General features: G+C 41.1%; 1 protein-coding gene across 1 annotated transcript in view; it reads left to right on the top strand.

The window, feature by feature from the left end:
- The first annotated feature begins 17700 nt into the window (after positions 1-17700).
- LOC109904883 (uncharacterized) overlaps positions 17701-21710 on the top strand; it is a 30117-nt gene continuing 26107 nt past the window's right edge. The window contains exon 1 of the mRNA XM_031791063.1: positions 17701-17922. Within this exon, the coding sequence (XP_031646923.1) occupies positions 17868-17922 (55 nt within the window). The 5' untranslated portion in view covers positions 17701-17867. The remainder of the gene's footprint in view (positions 17923-21710) is intronic.

Genomic DNA, 21710 nt, shown 5'->3' with positions numbered 1-21710 from the left:
CACATGCAATGTGAATCATTTATGTTTTTATTATCAGTGTGGTTCATTAGACCCCTCAAGTGATGATATATTTGTAGAATAAGTATATGCATGGTGAAAATATGTATGCTTTACTGAAAATGTGACACACTAACATAACATGTGACATACGAAGGGGAATTGTGTGCATTATTCATTGACATGCATTTCTTTAAGATGTTATTGGAATACACAAAAGTATGTGGACACTTGCTGGTCGAACGTCTCATTCCAAAATCATGGGAATTAATATGGAGTTAGCGTTAAGATTTCCATTCACTGGAACTAAGGGACCTAGCCCGAACCATGAACAACAGCCCCAGACCATTATTCTTCCTCCACCAATCTTTACAGTTGGCACTATGCATTCGGGCAGATAGCGTTCTCCTGGCATCCGCCAAACCCAGATTCGTCCTAAGGACTGCCAGATGGTGAAGCGTGATTCATCACTCCAGAGAACTTTTCCTCTGCTCCAGAGTCCAATGGCGGAAAGCTTTACACCTCTCCAGCTGACGCTTGGCATTGCGAATGGTGATCTTAGGCTTGTGTGTGGCTGTTCGGCCGTGGAAACCCATTTAATAAAGCTCCTGATGAACAGTTCTTGTGTTGATGTTGCTTCCAGAGGCAGTTTGGAACTCGGTAGTCAGTGTTGCAACCGAAGACAGACGATTTTATGTGCTACTCGCTTCAGCACTCAGTGGTTCAGTTCTGTGGGCTTGGATGGCCTATCACTTAACAGCTGAACAGGTTGCTCCTGGACATTTCCACTTAACAATAACAGCACTTACAGTTGACCAGGGCAGCTCTAGCGAGGCAGACATTTGACAAACAGATTTGTGGGAAAGGTGGCATCCTATGACTGTGCCATGTAGAAAGCCACTGAGCTATTCAGTAAGGCCTATCTACTGACAATGTTTGTCTATGGAGATCGCATGGCTGCGTGCTAGATTTTATACACCTGTCAGAAACGGGTTGTGGCTGAAATAGCCGAATCTACTAATTTGAAGGGGCGTCCACATACTTTTGTATCTATATTGTGTGTCTTTTAAAATGTACCCCAATACATCTTTTAGGCATCTGACTGATGATCTTTCGTTTGTGCAAAACAATAAACATTTTTAAGGAGAAATATACACATCAGTTTAATAGTAAATATTCTATTGGGCCTATCCTTTTAAGATCATACATAGAAATATCATGTTTAGACTTGCCCAATATAATTTTGAACTTTGATTTTATATACGGAAGATAAGATATCTGTTATGGTATTTTGTTGGACCACAGGGATATCAGAGAATGGAACTTGGCATTCTTTTTGTTATTGAGCAGAACTTGTTGAAGAAGCTCAGTTCACCAGAAGACTGTTGGGTAATCTATGGAACGTAATAAAACGCTGCCTTTTCTCAAGAAGATAACACTTGGCTTGGCTCCTGTGTTAAAAGAGTTGCAAAAAAGTCCCAAAGAAACACCCTGTGTAAGAGACATTAGGCGGAAACATATTGTGTGAATGTTGTCAAATCTACCTCTTTTAGAGCCACTGAACTGATGGAGAAACAGAGGCCATCTTGGCCACCATTGTAATCCTAAACCTAAATAATCTCTGCTCTTCACTCCTTTAGGACCTACTCCTGCTGTTGCTCGTGGTTTCTTCTAAGGTCCCCAACGTCCAGAAGAGATCAATCGACTTTGTATGAGACACACACGACTGGAGAAACATGAACAACATGAAGGACCTGGAAGTTGCCATGGTGACAGACTTACACATTCTGTGTATTTTATCTGTTTTATATATGCTGAACACAAATATAAATGCAACATGCAACAATTTCAAAGATTTTACAGAGATGTGGTTCATATGGGAAAATCAGTCAATTGAATTAAATTCATTAGGCTCCAATCTATAGATTTCACTTGACTGGGAATACAGATATACATCTGTTGGTCAGAGATACTGTGACTTAAAAATATAGGCCTCACAATTGGCCTCAGGATCTCGTCACAGTATTTTTGTGCATTCAAATTGCCATCAATAAAATGCAACTGTGTTCATTGTCGTAGCTTATGCCTGCCCATACCATAACCCCACTGCCACCATGGGGCTACTCTGTTCACAATGTTGACATCAGCAAACCGCTCGCCCACACGCCATACACATGGTTTGCGGTTGTGAGGCCGGTTGGACGTACTGCCAAACGATGTTGGAGGCGGCTTATGGTAGAGAAATTAACATTAAATTCTCTGGTAATAGCTCTGGTGGACATTCTTGCGGTCAGCATGCCAATTGCACGCTCCCTCAAAACATGAGACATTTGTGGCATTGTGTTTTGTGACAAAACTGCACATTTTAGAGTGGCCTTTTATTGTCCCCATGTGTAATGATCATGCTGTTTAATCAGCTTCTTGATATGCCACACCTGTCAGGTGGAAGGATTATTTTGGCAAAGGAGAAATGCTCACTCAAATTTGTGCACAAAATTTGAGAGAAATAAGCTTTTTGTGCGTATGGAACTTTTCTGGGATCTTTTATTTGAGCTTATGAAACGTGTTGCATTTATATTTTGGTTCAGTGTATCTTTACCATTTCTTTGATCCATCCAGATTGCCTGTAGTGTGTGTGTGTGTGTGTGTGTGTGTGTGTGTGTGTGTGTGTGTGTGTGTGTGTGTGTGTGTGTGTGTGTGTGTGTGTGTGTGTGTGTGTGTGTGTGTGTGTGCGTGCGTGTGCGTCCCTAGCTACAGCAGAAGCGTGCTGAGGTGAGAGGGGCTCTGGGGGTATTGTTGGACTGTGTGGGGAGAATGAGGACACAGACCAAACTCAGCTGTCAGTTATCCTTGCTGGAGAGACTAGAGCATGGAATCACAAACTACCTGCACATAGTCACCAACCTGGACATCACGGTGAGATGGAGCACGCACGCACGCACACACACATTAATTCTTGCCAGCTCTCTCTCTCTTGTCCTCTCTCCTATTCTCCCCTCACAAATACTTGACTGTGTGTCTGTTGGTCCACAGGATGACTTGACAGACTCAGATCCAGACCCAGGCTGTCCCAGCCAGCAGAGCCAGAGTCTGACCCAAGTGCCGCAGCTGTATGGCAGGGTGCTCCGGGGGAAGCTAGAGTGGCTCTCAATGGACCTCAGAGACAGCTATGTGGACCAGAGAGGATAACCTGGGATTTCTTCTATCTTTTATCAATGCTGAACTGAAGGGTGACCAGAAGACTGCACTAGCACTCTCTGGTGGAAGCTGTCTGTACAACATGGAAGTGTTGTGCTGCCACCTGGATTTATTGATGGAGTTACAGAACCCTCTTCTGGTGATATACAGCATGACATGGTGTGGCACTTGTTGAGGAAATAGGTGGGATCTGAGTAGGCTACAAATGGCTGCTATCAGAAGCAGGCACTGTCAGAGTCCAATACCCAGACCAAAGAGACTGGACCTATGCTCTTATTAGATATGACAATTCTAAAGACTGTTGGCCCCACTTTAAAATGCTACTGTGCCAAATTGGAAGAACACTTGCTACATTATTTTCTCAAATGGGAATATCCACAGAGTAAAGGTAGCCTATTATGTATGGTTTTCCACAGCCATGATAGGAGGGAAAGAAAGTTCCATGGTGAAAATATAGTTGGTTAAAATCGATTACTGCACTGGTTGGAAGAGGAATATTCATCAAAGCCATACTTTTGATGAATGACTGGTTTGGAAAAAGTTGAGCCAAAAAAACAATGAAAATGTCAAGAGGGAGAAAGTGTATTCTATATGTAGCCTCTCTCTCTGGGTATATGATGTATATGATTGATATTAAAGTGCCCATGTCAACAAAACACAGATATTTTATATTGGAACAATATTTGCTCATATTTCTGTATTTGCTTAAAATGTTAAATGTTAAATGATATGGTCTATATTATGAAGTTTTATAACAAAATGAAATCATTCCATTAAAGGCCCAGTGCAGTAGTCATTCAGTTTTTATTGTGTTTTTGTGTCATATTGTACAACAGATGATGAAACTAACACTGTAAAAGTGTGAAAAAACATGATCAGTATTATTTCCTGATAGTTGCTGGTTGAAAATACAATCCACACAGTACCTTCTAATCAGTAGGTTTGAGAAGGGTGCAAATGCGGCCAGCAATTCGGGGCGTTGCTGCATGTGGGCATTCTTGCATCTGCAGGAACCCCTCTTTATACTTCTATTGGTACATTTTTAAGCTAAGACTCCGCTACACAGTCAGGAGGTGGGGGCACTCCAGTACAGTAGCTGGCGGTAATCAGTGGTGTAGTGGAGGGAATATACCCACTTTTTTGGTGGGAATTGCATATATTAACTTCTTAATCCTCACGATGCGTATCAAAGTAGTGTAGTGGAGGTATACACTGTATCAACTAAGGCTGATGGAACTGATAAGAAGGTTTAGTTTGAACTATTTTTTCTTCACATTTTCACTGCAGCACTGTGCACACGGCGGTAGGCCTACGCGCAAATGTTCCAATTTGTGGGAAAACACCATTCTAAAATGTGCAACACACGTGAGTGGTTTCATGGACAGAGATGGAAATATCTGTTTGAAATTTAGAAAGAGGGGAGATCTAAAGATGCAACAACACTGTGCATTACAGGGAAGACATCCTCCTTCCTCATGTGGTGCCCTTCCTGCAGGCTCATCCTGACATGACCCTCCAGCATGACAATGACACCAGCCATACTGCTCATTCTGTGTGTGAATTCCTGCAAGTCAGGAATGTCAATGTTCTGCCATGGCCAGCAAAGAGCCCGGATGTAAATCCCATTGAGCACGTCTGGGACCTGTTGGATCGGAGGATGAGGACTAGGGCCATTCCCCCCAGAAATGTCTGGGAACTTGCAGGTGCCTTGGTGGAAGAGTGGGGTAACATCTCAGAACTTGCAAATCTGGTGCAGTCCATGAGGAGGAGATGCACTGCAGTACTTAATGTAGCTGGTGGCCACAGCAGATACTGACTGTTACTTTTGATTTTGACCCCCCCCCCCTTTGTTCAGGGACACATTATTCAATTTCTGTTAGTCACATGTCTGTGGAACTTGTTCAGTTCATGTCTCAGTTGTTGAATCTTGTTATGTTCATACAAATATTTACATATGAAAATAAAAGCAGTTGACAGTGAGAGGACATTTCCTTTTTTGCTGAGTTTATATATAATATAGACAGTACCATTCAACAGTTTGGGGTCACGTAGAAATGTCCTTGTTTCTGAAAGAAAAGCAAACATTTTTTGTGCATTAAAATAACATCAAATTGATCAGAAATACAGTGTTGACATTGTTCATTTTGTAAACAACTATTGTAGCTGGAAACAGCTGATTTTTAATGGAATATCTACGTAGGTGTACAGAGGCCCATTATCAGCAACCATCACTCCTGTGTTCCAATGGCACGTTGAGTTAGCTAATCCAAGTTTATCATTTTAAAAGGCTAATTGATCATTAGAAAACCCTTTTACAATTATGTTGGCACAGCTGAAAACTGTTGTTCTGATTATTATTATTATATATTTTTTTTATGTCACCTTTATTTAACCAGGAGATCCAGTTGAGAACAAGTTCTCATTTACAGCTGCGACCTGGCCAAGATAAAGCAAAGCAGTGCGACAAAAACAACAATACAGAGTTACACATATACAAACGTACAGTCAATAACACAAAATAAAAGGAAAATAGAAACATCTATGTACAGTGTGTGCAAATGTAGAAGAGTAAGGAGGTAGGCAATAAATAGGATAATAAGAAAATAATTACAATTCAGGATTAACACTGGAGTGATAGATGTGCAAGTAGAGATACTGGGGTGCAAAAGAGCAAGAGGGGAAGTAATAATATGGGGATGAGGTAGTCGGGTGTGCTATTTACAGATAGGCTGTGTACAGGTACAGTAAGCTGCTCTGACAGTTGATGCTTAAAGTTAGAGAGGGAGATATTTTTTGAAAAGCTTTATAACATGAATGAAAATGACATATATATGGATGTTGCCAAAAAAAAGATTGGTAAATGTTGAATTAATATGGAAATGACTAAAAGTAACTCCACTACATGTAACTGTTATTGAGATTTTTGCAATTTGTTCCAGTCATTGACAGCAAAGGACTGGAAGGAAAGGTGGCCAAAGGAAGTGTTGGCTTTGGGGATGACCAGTGCAATATACCTGCTGGAGCGCGTGCTATGGGTGGGTGTTGCTATGGTGACCAGTGAGCTGAGATAAGGCGGGGCTTGACCTTGCAAAGAATTATAGATGACCTGGAGCCAGTGGGTTTGGCGACGGATATGTAGTGAGGGACAGTATACAGGTCGCAGTGGTGGGAAGTATATGGGGCTTTGGTGATAAAACAGATGGTAATTTTTTTTATTTGCAATTTTTACCCCCTTTCTCTCCCCAATTTCGTGGTATCCAATTGTTAGTAGCTACTATCTTGTCTCATCGCTACAACTCCCGTACGGGCTCGGGAGAGACGAAGGTTGAAAGTCATGCGTCCTCCGATACCCAACCAAGCCACACTGCTTCTTAACATAGCGCGCATCCCCGTTATTTGCAAGAGGAAGCGACGCAGGTACAGAGGACAAAGACCCGGATGCCTCGCCAGGGACCTGCAGAAGACGAGTGGGAAAGCTGCCTTTACCGTCAATACTACTAGCGAACGTGCAATCATTGGACAATAAATTAGACGAGGTACGATCACGACCAGAAGCCATGGATTACAGGCAACATTCGCACTGAGCTAAAGGGTAGAGCTGCCGGTTTCAAGATGCGGCACTCCTGCTATTACTAATGCTGCAGAAATGTACTTGAAAGCACTCTCCAGATCCATCGGATGTTGTGATCACAATATAGTAGCCATATCGAGGAAAAACAAAGTTCCAAAGGCTGGACCTAATATAAGAGGTCACACAATAAGTGTTGCAGTGATTCATATGTTGTTGATGTAAAGAATATTTGTTGGTCCATGGTGTGTAATAAGGAGCAAACAGACGTTGCGCTTGACACATTTTACGAAATTGCTTATTCCAGTAACTAAGAAAATGACTGCAAACACTGTTAAATCCTTGTGGATTGATGAGGAATTGAAAAAGTGTATGGTTGAGAGGGATGAGGGAAAAGGAATGGTAAATAAGCACAACCGATTGGCAAATGTACTGCAAATTGAGAACTCGTGACTAAACTGAAAAAAAAGAAACTACACTATGAAACACAGATAAATTACATAAAAAGAATGACAGTAAAAAGTTTAAAGATTTTTTTAATTGGCAAGATTAGCAAACTTAGGCATGACATGGCATGACACCAGCAACAAAATGCTGACACGACACATCCAAGTTTAACTGACCAAATTATGAAAGACAAGAATTGCAATTTTGAATTCTGTAAAGTGAGTGTGGAAGAGGTGAAAAAATTATTGTTGTTTATCAACAATGACAAATCACCGGAGTCTGACAACTTGGATGGAAAATAACTGAGGATAATAGTGGATGATATTCTTCAATTTAAGCCTACTAGAAAATGTGTGCCCTCAGGCCCGGAGGGAAGAAAAAGTCATTCCGCTACCTAAGAATAGTAAAGCCCCCTTTACTGGCTCAAATAGCTGACAAAGCAACCTTTTACCAACCCTTAGTAAACTTTTGGGAAAAAAAATTGTGTTTGACCAGATACAATGCTATTTTACAGTAAACAAATTGACAACTGACTTTCAGCATGCTTATAGGGAAGGAACTTCAATAAGCACAACACTTGCACAAATGGCTGAGAGAAATTTATGATAAAAAGATTGGGTGCTATTCTGACAGACTTCAGTGACGCTTTTGACATAATCGATCATAGTCCGCCCCTGGAAAAACGTATGTGTTATGGCTTCACACCTCCTGCTATATTGTGGATAAAGAGTTAACTGTCTAACAGAACACAGAGGGTGTTCTTTAATGGAAGCCTCTCCAACATAATCCAGGTAGAATCAGGAATTCCCAAGGGCAGCTGTCTAGGACCCTTACTTTTTTCAATCTTTACTTAACAACATGCCACTGGCTTTGAGTAAAGTGTGTCTATGTATACAGATGACTCAACACTATACACGTCAGCTACTACAGAGAATTAAATGACTGCAACACTTAACAAAGATCTGCAGTTAGTTTCAGAATGGGAGGCAAAGGAATAAGGTAGTCATAAATATTTAAAAAACTAAAAGCATTGTATTTGGGACAAATCATTCACTAAACCCTGAACCTCAACTAAATCTTGTAATGAATAATGTGGACATTGAGCAAGTTGAGGTGACTAAACTGCTTGGAGTAACCCTGAATTGTAAACTGTCATGGTCAAAACACATTGATACAACCGTAGCTGAGATGGGGAGAAGTCTGTCCATAATAAAGCACTGCTCTATATTCTTAACAGCAACAAGGCAGGTCCTACAGGCTCTAGTTTTGTTGCACCTGGACTACTGTTCAGTCATGTGGTCAGGTGCCACAAAGAGGGACTTAGGAAAATTGCAATTGGCTCAGAACATAGCAGCACGGCTGGCCCTTGGACGTACACAGAGAGCAAACAGTAATCATGTGTGTCAATCTCTCCTGGCTCAAAGGAGAGATTGACTTCATCCCTAAATGTATTTTTGAGAGGTATTGACATGTTGAAAGAACAGACCTGTCTGTTTAAACGACTAGAACACAGCTCAGGCACCCATGCATACCCCACAAGACATGCCACCAGAGGTCTCTTCACAGTCCCCAAGTCCAGAACAGACTAAGGGAGGCGCACATTACTACATAGAGCCATTAGTACAGTACATGGAACTCTACTCCACATCAGGTAACTGATGCAGCAGTAGAATCAGATTAGAAAATATATAAAAATACACTTTATGGAACAGCGGGGACCGTGAAGCAACACAAACATAGGCACAGACACATGCATACACACACATTGTCACAGAGCCTGGAGTGGTGGGTGCGGAGTCAAGTGCAGATGATAATGGAGGAAACCGGACCTTATTGCGGCATCCAACACTAACGTCCAAAACAACAGGCGAATATCAAAAAAATGTCTAACCCGACACAGGGCACAAACAGACAGGAACACTACACGCAACAACCTCGACAAACAGAAAACAAGCCCGCACAAAAACAGGTGGGCCTAACAGGCTTAAATAGTCCTGAATCAAAACTAAAACAAGAGACAGGTGCAACCAATAAGACAGAAAAGGAAAAGGGGATCGGTGGCAGCTAGTAGACCGGCGACGACGACCGCCGAGCACCGCCCGAACAGGCAGGGAGGCCACCTTTGGTGGGAGTCGTGACAGATGTTAACATACGCACTATACACACACGTACACATGGATTTTGTGTTGCATATATGTGGTAGTGGAGTAGGGGCCTGAGAGCACACACTTAGTGTGTTGTGAAATCTGTTATGAATGTATTGTAATGTTTTTAAAATGGTAATGTTTTTAAAATGGTATAACTGAAGAGTATGAGTATGAGAGTTTTCATCGCTGATCATTCAGAGTTAGAGATAGCAGGTGCGGTAGATAGAGAGAGTCCAAAACAGCAGGTCCGGGACAAGATAGCATGTCCAGTGAACAGGTCAGGGTTCCATAGGCGCAGACAGAACAGTTGAAACTGGAGCAGCAGCATGACCAAGTGGACTGGGGACAGCACAGAGTCATCAGGCCAGGTAGTCCTGAGGCATGGTCCTAGGGCTCAGGTCCTCCGAGAGAAGAGAGTGAGAAAGAGAGAGAGAAGGAGAAAGAGAGATAAAGAGAGAGAATTAGAGAGAGCATACTTAAATTCACACAGGACACCGGATAAGACAGGAGAAATACTCCAAATATAACAGACTGACCCTAGCCACCCGACACATAAACTATTGCAGCATAAATACTGGAGGCTGAGACAGGAGGGGTCGGGAGAGACTGTGGACCTGCCCGACAATACCCCCGGACAGGGCCAAACAGGCAGGATATAACCTCATCCACTTTGCCAAAGCACAGCCCCCACACCACTAGAGGGATATCTTCAACCCCCACCATACTACCCTGAGACAAGGCCGAGTATAGACCACGAAGATCTCCCCCACGACACAAGCCCGCGGGGGGCGCCAACCCGGACAGGAAGTTCACGTCAGTGACTCAACCCACTCAAGTGATGCACCTCTCGAGGGACGGCATGGAAGAGCACCAGTAAGCCAGTGACTCAGCCCCTGAAATAGGGTCAGAGGCAGAGAATCCCAGTGGCGAGAGGGGAACCGGCCAGCCAGAGACAGCAAGGGCAGTTTGTCGTTCCAGTGCCTTTCCGTTCACCTTCACACCCCTGGGCCAAACTACACTCAATCATAGGACTCAACTTAAAGGTTGAGACCGAGTCTACGTCTCTCACATGGATAGGCAGACCATTCCAAAACAATTGAACTCTATAGGAGAAAGCCCTGCCTCCAGGTGTTTGCTTAGAAATTCTAGGGACAGTAAGGAAGCCTGAATCTTGTGACCGTAGCATACGTGTAGGTACGGCAGGACCAAATCAGAAAGTTAGGTTGGAGCAAGCCCATGTAATGCTTTGTAGGTTTGCAGTAAAACCTTGAAATCAGCCCTTGCCTTAACAGGAAGCAAGTGTAGAGAGGCTAGCACTGGAGTAATATGAGCACATTTTTTGGTTCTAGTCAAGATTCGAGTAGCTATGTTTAGCACTAACTGAAGTTTATTTAGTGCTTATCCAGGTATCCGGAAGGTAGAGCATTGCAGTAGTCTAATCTAGAAGTGACAAAAGTATGGATAATTTTTTTGCATCCTTTTTGGACAGAACGTTTGATTTTTGCAATGTTACGAAGATGAAAAAAAGCTGTCCTTGAAATATTCTTGATATGTTCGTCAAAAGAGAGATATGTTTTTTTAAGGTACAGTACCAGTCAAAAGTTTGGACACACCTACTCATTCCAGGGTTTTTCTTTATTTTCACATTTTGTATATTGTAGAATAATAGTGAAGACATTAAAGCTATGCAATATCAGAAATGGGAGTAACCAAAAAAGTTTTTAAAAATCTACAAATATTTTATATTTGAGATTCTTCAAAGTAGTCATCCTTTGCCTTGATGACAGCTTTGCACACTGTTGGTATTCTCTAAACAAGCTTCATGAGGTAGTCACCTGGTAGTCACCTTTTTTGGCCACTCTTCCGTAAAGCCCAGCTCTGTGGAGTGTACGGCTTAAAGTGGTCCTATGGACAGATACTCCAATCTCTGCTGTGGAGCTTTGCAGCTCCTTCAGGGATATCTTTGGCCTCTTTGTTGCCTCTCTGATTAATGCCCTCCTTGCCAGGTTTATTGTGGTGCCATATTCTTTCCATTTTTTAATAATGGATTTAATGGTGCTCTGTGGGATGTTCAAAGTTTATAATATTTTTTTATAACCCAACCCTAATCTGTACTTCTCCACAATTTTGTCCCTGACCTGTTTGGAAAGCTCCTTAGTCTTCATGGCGCCGCTTGCTTGGTGGTGCCCCTTTCTTAGTGGTTTTGCAGACTCTGGGGCCTTTCAGAACAGGTGTATACATACTGAGATCATGTGACAGATGACACTTAGATTGCACACAGGTGGACTTGATTTAGTTTAACTAATTACGTCACTTCTGAAGGTAATTGGTTGCACCAGATCCTATGTACGGGCTTCATAGCAAAGGGGGTGAATATATATGCACGCACCACTTTTCAGTTATTTTTTTTTTTTTAGCATTTTTTAAAATTTCACTTCACCAATTTGGCCTATTTTGTGTATGTCCACTACATGAAAATCAAATAAAAATCCATTTAAATTACAGGTTGTAATGCAACAAAATAGGAAAAAAGCCAAGGGGGTGAATACTTTTGCAAGGTACTGTAATCCAGTTTAGGAAGTAAGCTACTAATGTTCAGATGCAGCAACCAAAGTATTTTACAATGTTTAGCCCTTTCCTGCAGTCAAATGACCTAGTGGCTTCATGAGTGGAATGTTATTCATATTTTTCATCATTCCATAATAAATCAGCGTTCTTTTTTTTAAACCCACGGTGTTTCTATGTCAAATGGTGATGTATAGAACATGTAATATTGGGATGCATATTATAAATTGAATACATTTCAACTCTATATCTGACATGATGCAGGTGTCTTTTTCTTAAGCCCATAACCATGTGTGTGAGGTATGTACATTTCTTTCAAAGTAGATTTGTATAAGACTACCAAGAAACACTGTGTGACCCTGACTTAGCCCACTGAGTATCCAACTCAAACAAGCTACGTTCAAAAGGCAGTTGAAGGCCCTGTCTGATGGTTGATATTAATATAGTTGGTATGGCTATACAATTGCATAGAACTGCACCATTTGTTCTATCCCTATTAGTAATATAGGAAAGGGTAGAAATTGGAATTACTTTTCAAGGTTAGAATAATTAAAATTGAACTAGGCAAGTCAGTTAGGAACAAATTCTTACTTATAATCATGGCCTACCAGGGAACAGTGGGTTAACTGCCTTGTTCAGGGGCAGAACAACAGTTTTTCTTTTACCTTGTCAGCTCAGGAATTCGATCCAGCAACCTTTCAGATACTGGCCCAACGCTCTAGCCACGAGGCTACCTGCCACCACTTTAACCAATGATGGAATGTTATAAACTGACTTACATGGGCCCTCTACATGATTTGAAAACTGAGGGGGTAAGTTTATGGAATTTAAATTGAAATAAAACAGACCACGGTGGGCTTCTCTTTTGGGCTTCGGTTGGCTTCTCTTTTGGGCTTCGGTTGGCTTCTCTTTTGAGCTAAAAATAGCAGATATAACAGTGGAGTTCAAACTAATGGATACATGATTACAACTGACAACACCTCTGGCAGTATTGATAACAGTTTGACGATAACGCTTAGAAAGGATGGGAGGTATTACCTGATTGGGGCTTGGTCTGTCTCTGTGGGAGTCCAGGCGCCTAGATGGTTTGAGTGGAGTCCATCTCTGTAGAGCATTTTTTGTTTCCAAAAGGTGATGAAATTATCAGTAAAAGTTATGCCAACCGAGTGGTAATAGTCATTAAGCCATATATGAAGTGTTAAGAGCCTGCTGAACCTTTCACAGCCGTGACCCAGCGACGGCACAGGGCCAGAGATAATTGCTTGCAGATGTAAGAGAAGAAAACCGTACTGCCCTGCCCACTTCACTATTACTCCAAGCAGAGGAAACTGCAGTTCTGAAATACATCAAAAAGCGTGAAGACTTCTGCCTGAAGTCCATAAACACCGCAGCATACAAGTATGCTGGCAAGAGGATCCTGTCTGGTGCGGAGATCAACAAGGCCTGTGGTGTCATCACAACAGTGTCTTGCCACTTTGGCCTGGATGAGGGCAAGGTTCTTGGCAGTCTGGCGAAGTACACTTCCAAGCAAGGGCTTTGGGATGGAGATGCAATATGGCAGTCGTTCCAACATATCTCATCAGCCACCTGGTGGAAGGGACTTTGTGGATCTGAGGCTCTTTCCCCTATTACCTCCATCATCCTCAAAATCCCACCAACGTCAGCCGCCTCAGAGCGCAACTGGTCCTTGTTTGGGAACACACACAACAAAGAACACAACAAGCTGACCAATACTAGGGTTGAAAAATTATTGGCCATACAGGCAAATTTGAGGCTTTTTGAGCCTGATATTGAGCCTGATATTGAGCCTTCCTCAACAAGGTTGGAAGTGACAGTGAAGATGAGGCCTGATGTTCAAGAGGTGGACATTGAGGAGGTCCAGGGAGAAGACATGGAAGCCTGAGAGGAAGACAACCAAAGTTTTAGTTTCTAGACTATCATTTTACAGATGTATGTTGAAAACGTTTTTGGAAGATGCGTGGATCATTGGGAATCATTCAATGTTCCCTTTCTTTTGTTGTTCGGTAAAATCATCCCATGTGAAGAGTCAACTCATTTAATTAAAGTTAAATTCGTAACTACATTTTTTTTTCTATTGGAAGGATTTAATAATTAGCAATTCGTTTAATTATGATACAGTAAAAGGTTTATGTTTCTGTCTCCATATGATATGGCAAATATTTCCAATGCAAAAAACATCTACTTTAAATGGTATTAATATTAATTTGCATATATTGCAATTAATTCCCATATGTTCTTGTTAATTCCCATATATTCCCGTTAATTCCCATGGAAAGTTTCCGCCTCTAAATATTCTCCAAAATGTGCAACCCTAGCAATAACACAAGAATAACCCTGATAAAAATGTTTCAAGACAAAGTTTCATACTTATAAATGTCTTGAAGGATGAAACTACATGAGTTTTCATAGCCTACTGACATATTACACAAAGACAAACCCAGTTGGTCAGATGATTATCATTTTTCTCTGGAGGATGCAAAGCACACATTGAGCAGGCTTGCTTCGCATTGAAGACTGGAAAAAAAAGAGGACCACATTTTTTGCATTGTTGACACATTTAAAGACTCTTTCTGGAACCCATAGTTCTAAAGGTTGTGCTTCAAAGATAAAATCTGTCCCTCACAGTTGCATACTACATTGTTCTCGCACTGTGCTTTACCCCCTTCCCACACCCTGTAGCAAAGGGTTTCCCAAAGCTCATCTTTCTGCTGTACACGACTCATTGGAGCCAAACGTTTACCTCGAAAACACCTAGTCAACCTTGTTGTAATCTACTGTAAATCTGAATTTCCCTCCTTTTTTCTGCATTTCCTGTTAGCCTAATGCAGAATAAAAATAACACCTCCCCTAATGGCTAAGACATAAAAACAGCAAGGTTCCATGAGATCACCATGTGGGATTTAGAAATATATGTAACATGAATTACTATAACTACAGTATATTACAAACCTACATCAAAGTACATTAAACCTCCCAAAATGTATTTTCCAGTATCAGTATTTCCTTTTTCATGCTTTATTCCTGAAGTAATAGATTCAACTGTTCAACACTTACAGCCAAAAGTTTAATTCCCAGAACACATTCTGGAAAGTCTATAGATTCAGTGGTCACTTTATGAGATACAACCGCCCTTGCATCTGGAACAGCGTGAATTCAAAAAAGTTGATGAAACTGGGAAAGGAGATGGACTATATTTAAGTATTTAAGTCTAGTTTAAGTCAGTACAAGCTGAGTGTTGGAATGATTAAAAAAACAGTTTTGGAACTTTTATGAGTTACCATCACAGACTGTGCTGTCATTTTGCACATTCTAAATTTCAAACAAACAGTAACAGAATACCTGAATACTTCTCAGCATTCTTTAGTTTCTAGCAAGCCAAGCCCACTGGACTTGGTGTATGTAGGAGCAGTTTATTTTTGTGAATGAGGTGGTGAACCTAATAAAGTGGCAACAAAGTGTAGACATCACAAACAACTCCTTTTGAGCAGTGTCTGTCTGTTATACATTTGATCAATGGGTATAATGGTAAATCTGATCCCCAAGGTCCTCATAGGCTCACTTGGATATATATATATTCAAACCAAGCTGCTTACCTATTGCAGATTCAGTCTTCCCAGCCTGGTGCAGGTCTACAATTTTGTTTCTGGTGTCCTTTGACAGCTCTTTGGTCTTGGCCATAGTGGAGTTTGGAGTGTGACTGTTTGAGGTTGTGGACAGGTGTCTTTTATACTGATAACAAGTTCAAACAGGTGCCATTAATACAGGTAACGAGTGGAGGACAGAGGAGCCTCTTAAAGAAGAAGTTACATGTCTATGAGAGCCAGGAGTCTTGCTTGTTTGTAGGTGACCAAATACTTATTTTCCACCATAATTAGCAAATAAATTCATAAAAAATTAAAAATAATGGGTATAATGTGTGGTAGTAGCACACCTCCCTGCTGAATTATGGTGATTTTGGCCAGTTTATATATTTTTCATGATCTTTTGTGAAACAAATTCTCACGTAGGCTTTGTGCTAGCAGTTTAAGAGAGAAAGAGAGCAAAGTGCATAAGGACAACCTTGTTGAAGTGTATTTCTATAAAATCAAAACTGGAATTTGTCCTCAAAACAAAGGTTGTAAAAGTATGCAAGACATTTATAGAATAAATCATACTTAGGTTTATGTTTCTGTGACAAACAGTGATTTAGTTATGGACTTATACCGTTTTAAATGGTATTTTATAGATGTTATGTATTTCTATCAAGTCAAAACTGGAATTTCTACTAAAAAACGTTGTAAAAGTATGCTAGACATTTATAGAATAAATCATACCTAGTTTGATGATTCTGTGACAAACTATGAATTAGTTATTGATTTTTATATGGCTTTTGGCGAATGTCTGTTGAATGTCCGAATGTGTGAATATAAAACCAATTTGACCTCGGTCTGGTACCTTAACAGGGAGCCATCAAGCCGCCTGTATTGCTGGCCTTGCCTGCTTTTTGGAAAGTCTGAGCCTTGGTCGGAAGGTGGGTACAGTGACCTGAAGAACATCAATCGTTTAGCTAAAATATTGCTTTATTATTCATAGATTTTAGATGTGTATGATTTTTTTGTAAAAATTTGAGCAAAAATGCTAAATATCCATTGTTTAGATGGAATGGAATGTTCATGTCCTGTGATGTCCTGTGATATGTGGTTTTCTCACCTAGCAATCTTAAGATCGCTCTGCATCTGCAAAATGACTCAAATGTAGAATGTAAATGTTTTACATAAAGATTTATTGAATATTTTTTTAAACCCACTAATTTCTATCTTGTCTCATTGCTGCAACTCCCCAACGGGGTCGGGAGGTGAAGATCAAGTCATGGGTCCTCCGAAACATGAACCACCTAACCATGCTTCTTAACACCCGCCCACTTAACCCGGAAGCCAGCTGCTCCAATGTGTCGGAGGAAACATTGACAAGTGAGGTCAGCCTGCAGGTGCCCGACCCACCACAAGGAGTCACTGGAGTGCAATGAGCCAAGTAAAGCAGCTGGCCAAATCCTCCCCTAACCCGGGCCATGCTGGGCCAATTGTGCACCACCCTATGGGACTCACGGTCACGGACGGTTGTGATACAGCCTGGATACGAACCAGGGACTGCAGTGACGCCTTTTGCAAAAAAACATGATTATTTGTCTCTCTGAAATGAAACCATCAAGTGATATATTTTAAACAAATACAGTATATGCCTGTCATTGAACAACCCCGTGCCATGATTAGATCATGTAAAAACACACCAATCTCTTTAATAATTTCTTCAAACAATAAAAGCTAATTTACCAACATTTCTGAAAATGTATAAATAGAGTTTTGGAATGAACTCTTAAAATAGATTGTTTACAAACAATAGAGAAAACCAAGCATATATTTTTTGTTTTGATGGGGTTACAGCTGAATTAAAACGTATAAAACGTGTATAAAAGTTTGCCGATATTCCTGAAGAATCAATGTCTATATATCATTAATTTAAAAGTCTAAAAATGGCTGTAGCAATCGCAGATTGCCCCTTCAAAAGACCATATTAAAAAAAGGTGTCTAGGGTCAATTTCTGCAACTTCAGATGTTCATAATTTTCATAGATAAGAAGGATGTGTCTAGCTTTGAAATGTCGGTTTATTTAATGCATGTCAAACATCAGGCTACAAGATAGGCGTGCACCGATGTGCATATCCATGAGTGTACGGCATTGGAAAATATAACTCATTTCACGAGGCAGAACTTCCTGAATAGTTCTGACAAAAAGGATCTCTTGTTGTCCCGGTGTTGTTGTTTATGAGGTAACTTTCCCGACTATCCTCCGGCAGTGTCCTGTAACAGGTAGAGAGTGACGTAAGAAAACCGTACATTTATTTATAACCTCAGCGCTCCGTGGCGCGTGCATCAGATGCTCCGGTGATGGCTGAGCTGGAGTCGCTGCATTTCTCCGTGGGTATCCTCGGGATCTCCGGCGGTAAGTCCAAATGAAAATTTTTAATTCTGACTGATCATTTCTATTTCCAATACTTTTTTTATAGCCTTAAGCCGTCTAAAGAAGTAGTCCTGTATTGCGATATATTATTGAGTTTATTGAGCTATGAGAAGTTTATCATAAAACAATACCTAGCATGGATAACCAACTATTGACGACTTCATAATAGTTCATTGATCGACAATCGAATCATATTCGATAAGAAAAGGAGTGGGAACTTTTATTTGTTGTTATTTTTCGTTTTATTTGGATTATCCTAATATGTCTCATATTGTGATCACACATTTTTTGTGAAGGTTTTTATAGTCGCTGTCTGATGAACTCCGTTGTTGCAATTCTATTTTTTGTACATTTATTTGAAGTAACTCAACTCAATGTACTCTGAACATTTCATGACTCTAGGACCAAGAACATTTAATCAAAATAGTGACATGTTTGGTATTGGGAAAATATGGAGGGAAAAAATCCTACAAAGTTTCTGTTTTGGAAATACGAGGTTTTCATCAAACAGCGACGATAGTATATGTATTATAGTATACATTAATGTAGATGATTAATTCATTCGCTTATTCTTTTATTTGGTTTTCTCAAAATTGCTTAATAAGAGACATGAGCAGAGATGGCACCACAGGTCCCAGAGTGGGGATTTTTTTCCTTCTGATGGTAAGCAGGGAAAATTACTGGTTGTTTCAGTGACTTTAAGAGTTATCCTATTGCCTGGGGCAAGTAAACTGGGTATTTGGAAAGTTGAGCTTGCTCTAAAGTTGCCCCAGGTGATTGTTTTTATTACTGAAAACAACACAACTGTAAAGAATTCCAGTAAACATAAAACTGATCTTTCTGGTTCATCCGCATTGTTAAGTAAGTGATGGACAATTTATGGCATGGCAGCCGGGCAAGTTGAGCCTGCTCTGGGGGATGCCGCATTAGCCAGGTGATTAAAAAAACAAAAAAAACAATAACTGATCAGCAAACAATTTCAGTAGACTAACATAGGACTTGGAGCTATACTCTCCTTTCCCGCTAAACTGGAGTGCAAACCACGCTCAGGTTTCTCTGAAATAAATAGGAGCAGAGGCGTAGTCGGCTCATCCAACTAGATTGTATTTTTAGCATTTTAAATACATTTCCTGAATTTTAAAGGCCCAATGCAGCTGTAAAAAAATTACTTATCTCAATATCAAATCATCTCTGGGCAACAATTAAATACCTTACTGTAATAGTTTTCCATTAAAGTGATCAAAACGAAACAAAACTAGTTTTTCTTTGCAAAAAATATATTCTCATGCAAAAATGTTGAGTGGGGCGTGGAAGGGCAACAAAGTGGTGCTTTAACCACAGTGTGATCAATTCACCAGAGAAGAAGAGCCTGATGGGGGGGAAATGTAGCCTAACCTGAAAAATAGCTGTTATTAGCAGAGGTTTGGAACTGGTCTATTCATTTATTCTAAACCCGCTGATTAAGACATCCTGTGTTGATTGTATTTTCAACCAGCAACTATCAGCAAATACCAGCAGCGATTGTTAGCTGTTGTACAATATGATACAACATTTGATATGATATTGATTTTTCACTGCCATTACTTATGGCCTCTCTGGAAGGTTTTTAGAAAACATACACTGAACCAAAATATAAATGCAACATGCAACAATTTCAAAGATTTTACTGAGTTACAGTTCATATAAGGAAACCAGTCAATTTAAATAACATAATTAGGCCCCAATTTATGGATTTCACATGACTGGGAATACAGATACACTCAACTGCTCGTTGAACATCTCATTCCAAAATCATGGGCATTAATATGGAGTTGGTCCCGCCTTTGCTGATATAACACTCTTCAGGGAAGGCTTTCCACTAGATGTTGGAATATTGCTACTGGGACTTGCTTCAATTCAGCCACAAGAGCATTAGTGAGGTTGGGCACTGATGTTGGGTGATTAGGCCTGGCTCGCAATCTGTGTTTCAATTCATCCCAAAGGTGTTCGATGGGGTTTAGGTCAGGGCTCTGTGCAGGCCAGTCAAGTTCTTCCACACCGATCTTGACAAACCATTTCTGTATAGACCTCGCTTTGTGCACAGGGAATTGTCATGCTGAAACAGGAAAGGGCCTTCACCAAACTGTTGCCACAAAGTTGAAAGCACAGAATCGTGTAGAATGCCATTGTATTTTTTATTTTATTTTTTTATTTCACCTTTATTTAACCAGGTAGGCTAGTTGAGAACAAGTTCTCATTTGCAACTGCGACCTGGCCAAGATAAAGCATAGCAGTGTGAGCAGACAACAAAGAGTTACACATGGAGTAAACAATTAACAAGTCAATAACACAGTAGAAACCAAAGGGGGAGTCTATATACAATGTGTGCAAAAGGCATGAGGAGGTAGGCAAATAATTACAATTTTGCAGATTAACACTGGAGTGATGAATGATCAGATGGTCATGTACAGGTAGAGATATTGGTGTGCAAAAGAGCAGAAAAGTAAATAAATAAAAACAGTATGGGGATGAGGTAGGTGAGAAAGGGTGGGCTATTTACCAATAGACTATGTACAGCTGCAGCGATCGGTTAGCCGCTCAGATAGCTGATGTTTGAAGTTGGTGAGGGAGATAAAAGTCTCCAACTTCAGCGATTTTTGCAATTCGTTCCAGTCACAGGCAGCAGAGTACTGGAACGAAAGGCGGCCAAATGAGGTGTTGGCTTTAGGGATGATCAGTGAGATACACCTGCTGGAGCGCGTGCTACGGATGGGTGTTGCCATCGTGACCAGTGAGCTGAGATAAGGCGGAGCTTTACCTAGCATGGACTTGTAGATGACCTGGAGCCAGTGGGTCTGGCGACGAATATGTAGCGAGGGCCAGCCGACTAGAGCATACAAGTCGCAGTGGTGGGTGGTATAAGGTGCTTTAGTGACGAAACGGATGGCACTGTGATAGACTGCATCCAGTTTGCTGAGTAGAGTGTTGGAAGCCATTTTGTAGATGACATCGCCGAAGTCGAGGATCGGTAGGATAGTCAGTTTTACTAGGGTAAGCTTGGCGGCGTGAGTGAAGGAGGCTTTGTTGCGGAATAGAAAGCCGACTCTTGATTTGATTTTCGATTGGAGATGTTTGATATGAGTCTGGAAGGAGAGTTTGCAGTCTAGCCAGACACCTAGGTACTTATAGACGTCCACATATTCTAGGTCGGAACCATCCAGGGTGGTGATGCTAGTCGGGCATGCGGGTGCAGGCAGCGACCGGTTGAAAAGCATGCATTTGGTTTTACTAGCGTTTAAGAGCAGTTGGAGGCCACGGAAGGAGTGTTGTATGGCATTGAAGCTTGTTTGGAGGTTAGATAGCACAGTGTCCAAAGACGGGCCGAAGGTATATAGAATTGTGTCGTCTGCGTAGAGGTGGATCAGGGAATCGCCCGCAGCAAGAGCAACATCATTGATATACACAGAGAAAAGAGTCGGCCCGAGAATTGAACCCTGTGGCACCCCCATAGAGACTGCCAGAGGACCAGACAGCATGCCCTCCGATTTGACGCACTGAACTCTGTCTGCAAAGTAATTGGTGAACCAGGCAAGGCAGTCATCCGAAAAACCGAGGCTCTTGAGTCTGCCGATAAGAATATGGTGATTGACAGAGTCGAAAGCCTTGGCAAGGTCGATGAAGACGGCTGCACAGTACTGTCTTTTATCGATGGCGGTTATGATATCGTTGAGTACCTTGAGTGTGGCTGAGGTGCACCCGTGACCGGCTCGGAAACCAGATTGCACAGCGGA

This window comes from Oncorhynchus kisutch, linkage group LG15 (assembly GCF_002021735.2).
Source record: "Oncorhynchus kisutch isolate 150728-3 linkage group LG15, Okis_V2, whole genome shotgun sequence".
NCBI classification, from domain to species: Eukaryota; Metazoa; Chordata; class Actinopteri; order Salmoniformes; family Salmonidae; genus Oncorhynchus; species Oncorhynchus kisutch.
The sequence above is the reverse complement of the archived record's forward strand: the minus strand, read 5'-3'. Positions and strand labels throughout refer to the sequence as shown.